The 12,919-nt window shown below is 38.5% G+C and overlaps 1 protein-coding gene across 5 annotated transcripts in view; it reads right to left on the bottom strand.

Annotated features, from left to right (window-relative positions):
- Positions 1-1,961: 1,961 nt before the first annotated feature.
- The window catches only part of LOC143847550 (lysine-specific demethylase JMJ27-like), a 42,930-nt gene continuing 31,972 nt past the window's right edge, over positions 1,962-12,919 (bottom strand). Inside the window, exon 13 of one of the 5 annotated variants that reach the window (XM_077356436.1) lies at positions 1,962-2,188. In XM_077356436.1, the coding sequence (XP_077212551.1) occupies positions 2,158-2,188 (31 nt within the window). In that variant the 3' untranslated portion in view covers positions 1,962-2,157. Of the gene's footprint in view, positions 2,189-6,128; positions 6,427-8,500; positions 8,656-10,436; positions 11,123-11,636; positions 11,861-12,919 lie in introns of those variants that run through there. The other 4 variants (XM_077356433.1, XM_077356437.1, XM_077356434.1 and 1 more) reach the window with 4 other exon arrangements.

The raw sequence follows: 12,919 nt of genomic DNA, 5'->3' as shown, positions 1-12,919 counted from the left end.
CAAGCAGGCAAGGGCACCATTGTGTAAACAGACAGAAAAGGGCAACTGCTTTTCCGGCTGTTTATGCAAGGGCGCCCTTGCATCTATCATTCCTCTTCTACTTATTTAGAAATTTAGATCAGTTGTCGATATAAAGGATTAATTTATCTTTATAAATTGCATAGACACAATAATAGGGGACGGAACTAGGGCATACTATAAACACTCTGATGAACCATCTGAATTAAAAATGGAGGATCAAAACCAGAGGCACAAGAAGAGACATATAATGATTAAGGAGGAGACATCCCCGTTAGTATTCAGGGATTTCAATGCCTATATATTGACAAAACCAAACAACGATTTGTTTTTGCTGACAATACAACCAAAACTCCCAAACCATCGTGACTTTTGTGCAACCAAACACACCCATAGTTGACCTTAAGGTGCTTATTTTCGGAAAACACACCAATCTAAAATCCTGACCATTGGCTTAAGAACAGTGTGGCCGTGTAACTGTTGTTGCCCTTCGGTGGTGGGACCTACCCATGATGTTAGATGGGAGGAAGTGTTAACCTGAACCTCCCCCACCCGTCTGTTTTATTCACCTGGGAAGCTTCACTTACATGATATCTGGAAAATCCGGATCCTTCATTTGTAGGTCCATGCCTCTACCAAATGAAGGGTCTGGATAGAGCTCCAAAATCATGTGGGTGTGTTAGAATATGTGGGATCTCATAGTCAGATTGTGTTGAATTCACACCATTGGATCATCATGGGGCTAGATTAGGCAAGTGGGTTGAATGGAGTAGCCTAACTAGAATAGGTAGCTAGCATAAATTAGCAATTAGGCTGATCTTAGTAGGTAGGTTTTCTAGAATTATCTCTTGCCTTGTTATGTTGATCTCTTTCTATGTTTAACCCTTTTGAGTGTTCTATATAATCACTCATCAGGGCTAATTGTATTGTATCAAAGTTTAGTGAACTATTCTCTAAATTTATCGCCCTAGATTATAACCTTCCCATACGCTTCACTTATTAAGGCCCGCCATAAGTCAAACTCAGTATATAATTCTCGGGGATTTGCTAGGCAATTTCGCAGAAAGCCATTTTGCGGCTGGCTTTTGCATGCGAGAACAGCCACACAGGTTGACTTTTTGACAGATTTTGTCTTATTCATTTAATTCATCTTCTCAGATTCAAAAGCTAGGCTGCGAAATGGCTTTCCACGAAATTGCCTAGCAAATCTCGATTTTCAATCTGTAATAACTTGCATGAATTATAGGGAAAAAAAGTTCCAAAACATGTAAGTGCTAAAGAAGATTTTATTTAGAGATATGGCCATTTTCTTGTTAGGATTAAAATGAAACAAAGATATAAAAATCCTGTCATGAATGACGACGGTCATAAACCAGCATGCACATTGTGCGTCTGGAAGTAGCATTCCTCTTACATATATTTGCATCATATGATTTAATTAAAAATAACTAAAAAAGAAAATGTTTACTGATATTGGCACTACCATGCTTTGATAATGCCCGAACTCACCTTCTCTTTTATTATTTAACAGACTGGCAGATATCTAATCATGAATTTTCCCTTGGATTACAGTAATCCTTTGATTTTTGGACTTTCCGTATAAATGGCTAAATGTGGACGGTGGCCATTTTATTTTCTAGAAATGGCTTTCGACTCTCAATCGATTCTAAAAATCCAAAACAAACAGGGTCTTAGTAGTCCACATTCATCCATTTCCTCCTCTAGTTTCTTTGTCCTTTGATCTGCTTTGCCTTTAGGTAACATCTGTTTTACACTCTTACTAGAATAACATTACTAAGGGCCTGTTTGTTTTGGACTTTGAGAAACAAAAATTAAATGCAAATTTGAGTCCAATAATCAGTTTTGGGCTCACAATCGGTTCTCAAAATCCAAAACAAACATGGCCTAAGTCTAGAGAGTATTCATAAACGTGCATGTGAGAATGATTGCAACTTCTCAGAACTATTAATTTAGCAAAAGATATATGTTTGTTTGCATTTTATAGTTGCATATGTTGCTGCAGAATATCTTCTATAGTCAAATTTCCAGTAAAGTTTGTGACCTTTTGTCGTATCGTGATTGGGTTTGGTCTAGTTTTTCTACACCAGTTGAGCCACCCGATGTCACCCTGCTCTTCTCTCAATCCTTCTTTTTCTCTCCAGCTATTGGACTGCAAACAGGAAATTGAATTGAGAGATTCTATGGCAAAATACCAAAAGCCAACAGTATATATGATAGTGGATAATCAAGTTTATGGGAACATAATCACATGAAGTTAAACCTTTCAATCTGAGGATTTTGATAAACACAAATTCACTGGGTCTTTAATTGTATTAATCGGAACAAAGTCGCATGAACTAAACCCTTTCAATTCGGGGATTTTGATAAACACAAATTCGTAAGGTCTTTAGTTCCATGTACGCAGCCGAGTGCATGCAATCAAGTTACGGGTTATATTATCTTGGAGGACAAACACTAATAAACTCAATTACACGGGAAGTGATATATCCGCCCATTTTGGATTACTTGGGACACCCAGCAGCAGTGTATCAATGACTGCAGAGGGGCTGGCTGATGTACTTCACATCAGAAGGATTCAATGGGGCTGATATATCACTTCCCCAATTACACCGAGTATTATTTGTCTTGGAAAATGATTTGGTAACAGATAGTAAGACCCACGGGAGAAACCAGCAACGAGAACATGTGCAAAAAAAAAAAAAAAAAAAAAAAAATCGCCACCTTTTTGGTGATTTTCTTGAACCAAAGATTTTTTGTGTGTGAAAGATTATCTTGGATTGAACCCCCGACCCCTAGGTCAAATAATAGAGCCTTGACCATTGAGCTAGAGGCCCAATCCCTTAAACCTAGGGGTGGCAAAATTGGCCGAACTGAGCCGAAACCAAACTGAAAATTCGGTTTCGGTTTAGTTAAACCAAACCGATTCAAATTTCAGTTCGGTTTCGGTTTGGTTTGGTTTGATTCAGTTCGGACAATGGTAAATGCACCCCTTTTCATAGGAAAATAATAAATGTGCCCCTTTTCATCTTGGATTGGACATATATATGTTCGGTTTCAGTTGGAGTGTAAGCGTGTTCAGTTTGGTTCGGTTTGGGGGTCAAACTAAACCGAAACCGAACAATTGCCACCCCTACCTAAACCAAAGATTGTTTGTACGTCACTTGGGATTCGGGTTGCAACTTGGGCCGGGTTTTCTAGAACCCTACCCTACGCGAGAAATTATCTCAGGTCGGTTTAGTTGTATTTGACAAAACCCTAGATTCATAAACCTGACCCTACGAAAGATAGTTTCTCCTGTTGGTTTGGGTCGGGTTGGATTTTTTTTATTTAGCGTAGGATAACGACTAATTGCAAAGATTGTAGAAAATGACAAATTTTCACGCCATAAATCTCTAGCTTTATATCATCAAGTGCATAAATTTAAGAAAGAAATAGGGGTGGCACTTAAACACGCTCAAAAGAGGATCCGGCCCGCCCCGAATGGGGTGGGGGTTCCCCGATTCCAACGGGGATGGGGATTGAAAAAACTCCCCGAAGCAGGGATGGGGTGGGGATTGCTCTTGCCCCCGCCGGTCCCGTAATCCCCATACAAAATTGAATTTTTTGCTAATAAATTTGGCCGTACTTATCATAGAATAAATTTTGTTTGTTATTCCTAATTTCTCCCTAATATCTTTATCAAATGCATTTTTAGTAGAATTTTCCACTAAAAAAATCCATTAACACGTTTCCCAGTTGTGTGCCGGGCGGGGATGGCATCCCCAAAGCAGGGACGGGACAGGGATGGAGAATTTTCACCAAGGCAGGGACAGGGATGGAGAATTTTCACCATGGCAGGGACAGGGACGGGGAATGCAATATCCAGGCCCGCCCCGTTGCCACCAACCCCCCCCCCCCCCCCCGAAAGAAACAATATTTTCACATCAAAAACATGATGAGCCCAATGAAAATTTTTACATCAATATATTAGAAAATAAAGTCATTTTATTCAAAAGATATTTAAGAAAGTCATAATACACATATAAGTGTTCGGGCGGGTTTTGGATTTTTTTCTATAAACCCTACCCAACCCAAGTCCCATGATCTCTAAAACCCAACTCGGGTTTTTTTGGTCGGGTTGATGCGGGTCAGGTAAAAACCTGACCCAAGTTGCAACTCTATCTGCGAAATGAAGGAAAATCTTATGGGGAGAGTATCTCTAAATTCGAAAGAAAATCTCTACCTGATTCTAACGCTTACCAAATAATAGAATCAGAATTGATATTCACTTTTCGTTTTTAATTGACCTCTCAGAGCTTTATGGGATCTGGAATAAATTTTGACTACTGTGTAAACAATAAAAGAGAAGATGAGTTAGTGCAATTATCAAAACATGGTCGTGCCTGTTGGGTACCAGGTAGAATTCACCCTTAAAATGCCATTAGGGGGAGGGTGCCCAAGCCTTTAAGCCCATCCACATCCATTCACTTTTCTTACGTGGATCTTTGCTTTCGTGCGGAACCCTCAACAATCTCCCCCTCAACGGAGAAGCAATGTGGATAATCTCACCCCTTCATGCATAAGCAATGTGGAAACTACAAGATCTTCACCGAGAGATTTTCCACCGGGGTTAGTGAGATCTTCCCTGTGTGATTTTTTACATCCTCGAAGGCACACGGAAGTTACTATGCCCCGGTTATAATACAACTTGTTGTGATCTGGGTAGAGCTCAGCCTAAAAAAACTAGTTGTTAAGGGGAGGGTGCCCATGTCCTTATATACCCATCCACATCCATTCACATTTCCGATGTGGGATCTTTGCTTTCGCATGGAACCCCAGCCGTGCCAACATCAACGGCCTCTTGAAAAATGGTAAATATTTTCAATCAAATAAATTGTATGTAGGTAAAATTAGCCCTTCTGATGAAAACGAAGGATAATTAAACAATATCATGATTGGTAATTTGTTAGAATATGTGAAATCTCATAAAATCTTACCATTGGATTGTGTTGGGATCTCACCATTGGATTAGATCATGCTTGATTAGGATAATCTTCTTAAATCTATTCTTTATTTCATTTCTATGCTAACCCCTTTGAGTGTTCTATATAAACACTCATTAGGGCATCTCCTTACAAGGATTTATTAGAGCCATTATCAGTTTGCAGGGGCAACGAAGCAGTTTTGGGTTTCATACTGCATCAGTTGGTATCGAAGCAAATTCATTCCTCGGGTTGAAGAATTTTCATAGTGATGTTTGCGTAGATTCATGATGGCTACAAAGTATCTTTGATCGCTTCAAAAGAGGGTTGCTGAATGCCAAGATTGGGAGATAACGCCAGAATTGAAATCATCTTATTAATACTTAGAGCGAGAAGTCATAAATAGGGAGTCACCACCAATCTATGATGAATATTTAATCATTTCTAAAAGATTAGATAATGAGTCGTTACCTTTTGATCGTAACAAAGCAATATACAAATAATGAAGCGATGATTGATGTGCTTATAAAACCAGGAATGAAAAACTTAAAAGAAATTAGACTTAAAAGCATGGATATTGAAGCGATGGGTAAGTGGAGAAATATTAGGTCAATTTCTTTATCAATTTATATTGATCCATGTTTATAAGATCCTATGTTGAAGCCTACCGTAGATATTTATGAATTCAAGCCTTCTAAAGATCAGGACATATTATCTCTTCGCCTTGAAGATTACGAAGTAGAGTTGGATCCTCAAAAGTTTCAATTGATGAGCATTGATACTTCAAAACTCGATGTGAGGTTTTTTTAACGAGGGGAGAATGATGCAAACCAAAACTGTCAAGAACGTACGGCATGGAACAAGTCTTATATTCAACTTCTATTTTTGTCATTTCATTTGTAGCCTAATTTTCAAGCATCAAATCTTGTCCGTTTGGCTTAATTTTGGTCTCATTAAAAAGGTTTTTCGATTATTTATCTAACGAGCTGAAGATCACACGATTTAGACTTGATTTGAGGAAGTTATAGCCGATTTACGAGCATGGTATGGATCTACTGCGGGATATCTATTTTAAAGTTATTTTAGTCAAGTTTTTAGGTTTTATTTATATTATTTTAGATGGATGACTGAGATTAGAGGCTTAGCTCTTAAGTTAGCTTTTACAAGCATGGTATGGATGTTAGGATTGTGTTGTACGAGAAAAAAGACAAAAATTCCCTTCAAGACTGTTTTACTTCTCTTCTTCCTCATTTCCCACATTTTGGAAGACTTATCGCTATGTTTTCTTCGGCCCTGTTTTTGCTTTCCCGAGGAACCTCCTCCGCATTTTCGTCGGCCTCATTTTCTCCTTCCCGATGAAGACACCGCTACATTGCAACCAACCTCCATCGAGAAAGTGAAACCATCAATCGTCTGCCACTGCCACCTGAACGGTAAGTTACACCATTCTTTTACATCAATCTTTCCAGAAATGAACTGAATCGGCGTAGAAAAAAAGTTTTAATGCAAAGAAAAAATAAAAAATTCATTGAATAAGGCAATCCAGTGTAGAAATGCTGAAATTTGTGGTTAAACTGGGGTTGACTCGGTGAGATTTCTGGTTGACTCGGTAAAATGTGCGGTCGAATCGGGAAAATGTAGGGTTGTGTCGGTAAAATGTAGGTTCGTATGAGCCACTTTTTGCCGACACAACCCCACTTTTGCCGACACGACCCCATTGAAAATATCTTCTTCTACATCTTTTTTTGTTTCATTTTTTCTGGCCTCAATTCCCCTTTCCCTTTTCCCTCTTCCTCTTCTTTTTCCTCCTCCTCTGCTCCCTCTTCCTCTTTCGATTTACACGCGATAGTCGTCGGTAGTGGTAAAGATGGAAAAACATAAAAAGAGAACAGGAGATTTCCATCTTTGTTCATGTAGGACGTCACTTGAATGTCAACTCAACTTTCAATGCCAGTCTACAGTCGTTTCATAAATAAAGTGCAATTTTCGAGGACATGGATGACACACATAACATAATCTTGCTTGTCTTATCTATATCTTTTTGATAAAACACAATATTCAGGAATTGATTAATTAACTAATTATGTTTGTTTGGCAAGAATAACCCAGTTTTACAAAAACAATACAGAAAGAAGAGATGCAGGTCTAAGCAAACATTGACTATGACCCTTTCAATCTGATATTTTTATGCCAAAAAACAGAGTTTATTTGGAAAGCCCGAAGTAAGATAAAGAGTTGAAATATTGTAGATGTAGATGGATGGAAGAGAAATCGATGAATTTAATATGAAAATACATATGGGACTCAACCAAATGCCTTGCCTAAAGGCTCTGTTCACTTGTTTCCTCGGGAAAGGAAAAGAAAAGGTTTTCCGGGAATCTGATTTGGCATTAGGAAAAGAAATCAAGGGAAACTGTGCAGGAAAAGGTTTCCCGCGCCTGTTCACTTGCGTAGGAACTATGTAGGAAAAGGTTTTCCGAGAAACTGCTTGCTCACTTTTTTCACTAGTTTTCCTGGGAAAGCAAATCCGACCAAAATAAGGCCTTGTTCACTCGCATTCCCGGGAGATCAAATCTCAGGAAAACAACCATCTTTTTCCCGAGAAAGCTAAAATTCACATGTTCACTTGTCTTCACGGGATTTTGAAGGAGCCTAGGTGGAAAATGTCACATCTAACATGGAAATTGGGAAAAATGATGTGGAAATGAGTCTTTTCTCACAAGTATGAGATTCTTTTTCCCTTTATTTTGGTTGGATTTGCTTTCCCAGGAAAACTAGTGGAAAAAGTGGGCAAGCAGTTTCTCGGGAAACCTTTTCCTGCACAGTTCCTGCGCAAGTGAACTGGCGCGGGAAACCTTTTCCTGCACAGTGTCCCTGGATTTCTTTTCCTAATGCCACGTCAGATTCCCGAGAAACCTTTTCTTTTCCTTTCCCAGGAAAACAAGTGAACATAGCCTAAAGGGAAAAGGAATCTCACACTTGTGAGAAAAGACTAGGTGTGGGAAACCTTTTCCTGCACAGTTTCCCTGGATTTCTTTTCCTAATGCCATGTCAGATTCCCGGAAAATCTTTTCTTTTCCTTTTTCGGGAAAACAAGTGAATAGAACCTAAAGGGAAAAGGAATCTCACACTTATGAGAAAAGACTCATTTTCACATCATTTTTCCCAATTTCCATGTCAGATGTGACATTTTCCACCTAGGCTCCTTCAAAATCCCGTGAAGACAAGTGAACATGCAAATTTTAGCTTTCTCGGAAAAAAAGGGGTGTTTTCCCAGGATTTGGTCTCCTGGGAACGCGAGTGAACAGAGCCTAAGAGACGTTGGTGTTGGACTTGAAATACAAAATTTACTTGACCTTCCAAGCGAAGACCAAAATGTTGTTTTTGGCGTAGTGTAGAGGGATGGTAAAGCAATACCAAATTTCTATGGAGTATCACTCATCTTGCAAAAAAAAAAAAATATGACCCAAGAAACTTACCTCGGGTCTATGAATCTCGGGTTTTCCGATAAAAAAACTTGTAACGCTTGATCCGAGTGGTAACCCTACTTATAATACTCTACAATGGTGAAATGGCAACCAAGGTTTTAAATTTTAGCATTGGTCGCCACGGACCAGAATCATTTCAGTTTCTGTTGGAAATTTTGGTCGAAATCCTGTACAATCATTGAAAAGTATGAAAACATATGCAAATAATAAAAATTTAAGATAAAATTTCATGAATGTTAAAATAAGTACAGAAACACACTTAGAAACCATCACATAAGTAAGAAAGTCAGTCATCTATAATGATTTAACAACAGCAAACACTTTGTGACATGCACAACGGCGCATGTCTGATAATTGAGTACATACCACATTTCACATGTAAAATACATACGCCACATTTCACATGCAATTAATTTAAATAAAATTATACAGCACATATTAACATAGTATACTACTAATCCACTAACAAATTGATTTCGATGTGCATTTTGGTTTTGGTGGGGATGCAAACGAAAACAATTTGACCATTTTGTATAAGTTTTGGTAGAAATTTAAAATTATGCTCACACGGACAAACATTTGATCTAACCTAGGTTAATGCACTTATTTCTTACACCAAATGGGTCCACTGGTATGGATCGTACATGGACGATAGTTGGAGTCGGCGGCTATCCTAGGGTTCCGTCATCTGGGATCCCTAGGGAAGAGGATCGAGTTGGCCCTTGCAAACAGCTTGATACACCGGAAACAATACCTTTCCATACCTTTTTATTGTACTTCGTGATTCAATGAAATTTCAATATCCGTGAATAAAGTTTAACTTTGAAAGTAAACCATGAAAATTGTGTCATAGTATGTGTTTGCTTAATCATAAATTACTCTTATGATGTGTATATATATTTTGTTTTTTAGGGAGATGATATTTTCACTCCCCCTGCATTACGCATGCGCTCCCCTTATAACGTGATTTGACGCGGAAAGTGGGTAACTTTAACGCTTTTTGATGTCAAATCACGTTATAAGTGGGGCGCAAGTGTAATACCGGGGAGGGGGGGATGAAAATATCATTGTCCTTTTTTTATTCTGACTTATTATGTGTGTATTATCATCCTTATCTATTCTTGATTCTCATTAAGAGGTCAGTTGGATCCCTTGAGATCCATTTCATGCAAAACTTGAATTCCTTATCTTTCTATGTTAAGGACCACCTATGGGGATTTCTCGAAACAAGTAAATAAGTGAAACAAATGGAACTAAAGTAGTTGAGGCACACTACTGATTTAGGCCTTGTTTGTCTTAGATTTTGACAACCGAATGTGAGTCAAAAGCCGATTATTGGACTCAATATTAAACCCAAAATGTTACCTTTCCATGTCGTCCGGTCATTGGCAGGATGTCTGTATCGCCGGCGGCAGCCGGATTTCGGTCACTGCTGAAAACTCCTCTGAAACTTGATTTTTGCATCATTTTGAATGATTTTCTTGCCGTTTTTCGCCAAAAACCCCGCTCTAAAACCACACCATGTTAGTGTTCTACAACGAGGAACACTTAGAATCGGATCTTGGGCAATTAACTTTGAGCAAACACATAATATTGTCCATTTGACAAGCACGACAACATCACAATCCCATCTGCCCTAGACCCACAAGATATACACCGAGACGAACTGCTCTAATCCCAAAAAGTGCCCCCCCATCCACCTCAGCATGCATTTGTTCATTTGTTTAAGTAAACTGATGATTTGCAAAACTCAACTCAACTCAACTCAACTAAGCCTTTGTCCCAAACTAGTTGGGGTCAGCTAATGAATCCTTTAGAAAATTTTCATAAAGAAGGTGAAAGGATCTATCCGGCTCAAATTGACGATGCTTTGCAAAACCATTTTCCAAAATAAGCATATTTAATTATATAAATAGATTTAGAAAATAATTTGCAAAACAACTAAAGAAACCTGATAAAAATGCCGCGACCGATAAAGAGAAACAAGTGCACGTCATAATCCAGCCATAGTTTGTAAATATCATGGGATCTTTCCCAACCACAATGTTATTCTGTATCGGTCCAACTGCTTTCCCAGTAATGCACTAGGAGGTCGAATCGATCAAAACTGCAAGTTAGCACGCCAAAGTAGCGAGCATTAGACCTCAACTTCATAGCAAAGTGAAGAGTCCTAAGCGCACAAGGGTTACCTATGGAACCGACTCCTCACATGGTGCTAGGTAAAAGGGATTAATTGCACCTGTATGCAGTGGTCTCAAGCACGTGTCGCACCCAGTGCACACACCATGGCGTAAATCTGGAAAGCACACAGCTATCCAGAACTAGATGTATAGTCATGCGGTCACACCATACAGGATCAACCCTCAACGACTGTAAAGGCCCATCCGACTCATCTTGGGAATACCTCATCCTGGCTATGAAACAGGTCAATCCTCCTGATCTCCAGTGAAATCAGGGCGGCCAATCACCTCCTCGCACATCCCAGATGTCGAGGCAACCAATCACCTCCTCGCAATCGGCCTCATCCCGCACATGCTTAATGTCGGGGTGGTGAATCACCTCCTCGCAATAGGCCTCATCCTGCACATCCCAGATGTCGGGACCGGTCTATGCTGTGTGAGTAGCAGACCGTACCTGTGGACGATCATCAATCAATCTCGACGATTAATTAAATCCATCTAGTTACTTAACATGCATCTCCACAATAATGCAATAATAAGCAAAAACAATCTCTCACGGATTAAGAAATAATCACAACTATTAGCATGCTTAAAATAGCTAGCATTCACCATATATCCAAGTAAAATTGACTAAAAGACTACACCAATGCCTAACAAAGCTTACATAAGGATCATTACTTCAGGCAGCCAAAATGTTCATTTCAACACAATATTTCGTTTAGTAAAAATTACTAATAACAAATCACGTAACCATTGGGCTTACATAAGAATCCTTTATGGAAGAAAGTGAAAGAAGGGGGAGGAGGAAGAAAAAGAAGAAACAAGGGAAAGAGAAGAAGAGGAAGAAGAGAAGGAAAGAAGAGATTTAGGGGAGAAAATCTGTAAATTAATACTATTCCAAAAACTTCCAGTCTCTAATACATGAGGACTATGGACAGGCAATGGAAATAAAGATCCTAAAAACTAAAGAACATGGAAATATATCCCTACAAGTTCTACTGGGCAAATATGCCTCCGATTGGGCCTACCATCCGCATCACATTTTTCCATATGTGATGTTTTCTTTACCAAAATACTTGTCACTGCCAAAAATATGTTTTTGGGTTCATTGTAGCCATTTCACTCCTTTGAACTTATCAGATGAACCTCATATTCCATTCGGTTCTGGATGTTGCTAGCCGAAGGGGGTGTGCTTAGTTAGAAAGAAACAATGAGGAAGAGAATAATTAATTATGGGGTTGAGGGTAAAGCAAGATTAGAAAGCAAATAAACAAATAAAAAAGTTCTAGTAGCTTAGGTTGTGTTTGGATATTTACATTTAACCAGGTGTGTATATTTTTCATTTGGCCAATGCTAACCATTTTTCAGCCCCTATCTATCATCTTTGAAGAATATCAACTTCAAAGTAGTGGAAGCAAATCAATAATGAGGTTGAATAAAGAGCTGCATTGTCAGAGGCATCATTTAGGTCTAAAATGTGAAGATATTAAAGGTATACGCATGAAATGATGGATAAATATCTTAATCAGCCTTTTGGGAAAGTTCATCTGTAGCCTGTTAAAAAAAATCAACTTTTTGGGAAAGGCAAAAAATTGATAGATGTTTCAAGCACGAGGATCAACGTAGGGACATTTTGGAAAATTTTCCTACTTTACATGCTCAAGATTAAACTTGAAGTCATTTATACCATACAAAAAGTAGAGGTCCAACATATATCGGGTCGCAAACCCAAACTCAACTTACTGAACCCAAATTTGAAGCATTCACATTCTGAGCTAAATTATTCGGTTTATTGTGTGTACAAAACTAATGCTAATGTAGTGAACAATAAAATACTAAATTGTATACATTCAGTAGGATGCTCAGGTGAGATCTAATTTTTACATTTGCATATATAAACCGGATCAACCCAAGTTTCGACCCCTGGATTTGTAAATTGGGTTAAACCTAGGGTTGGAAAGGACAGGTTCATGATTTAAAGTTTAAACATTCACTTGGGGCACCTTAAGATGAAGGGCCATGGTGCATAATTTTTTATTTTTTTTGAATGGTGCATAATTATACCAAAAGATAAAGAAAAAAAATGAGAAGGTCCCATTTTCTCTGTTACAATGACTTATTATTGGGCTTCTTGAAAGGACAAAAAGGGAAAAAAATAGAAAAGGGAAGAAATTAATAGAACGAAGAGAGGAGGAAAGAAGAAGGAGATCAGTGAAGGGGAGAATTAATAGAAAGGGAGATACATGAGCTT

This window comes from Tasmannia lanceolata, unplaced genomic scaffold (assembly GCF_043159265.1).
Source record: "Tasmannia lanceolata isolate RefF3 unplaced genomic scaffold, GAP_Taslan_0.1 ptg000015l, whole genome shotgun sequence".
In the NCBI taxonomy this organism is placed as follows: Eukaryota; Viridiplantae; Streptophyta; class Magnoliopsida; order Canellales; family Winteraceae; genus Tasmannia; species Tasmannia lanceolata.
This window is presented reverse-complemented; position numbering and strand designations above follow the sequence as displayed.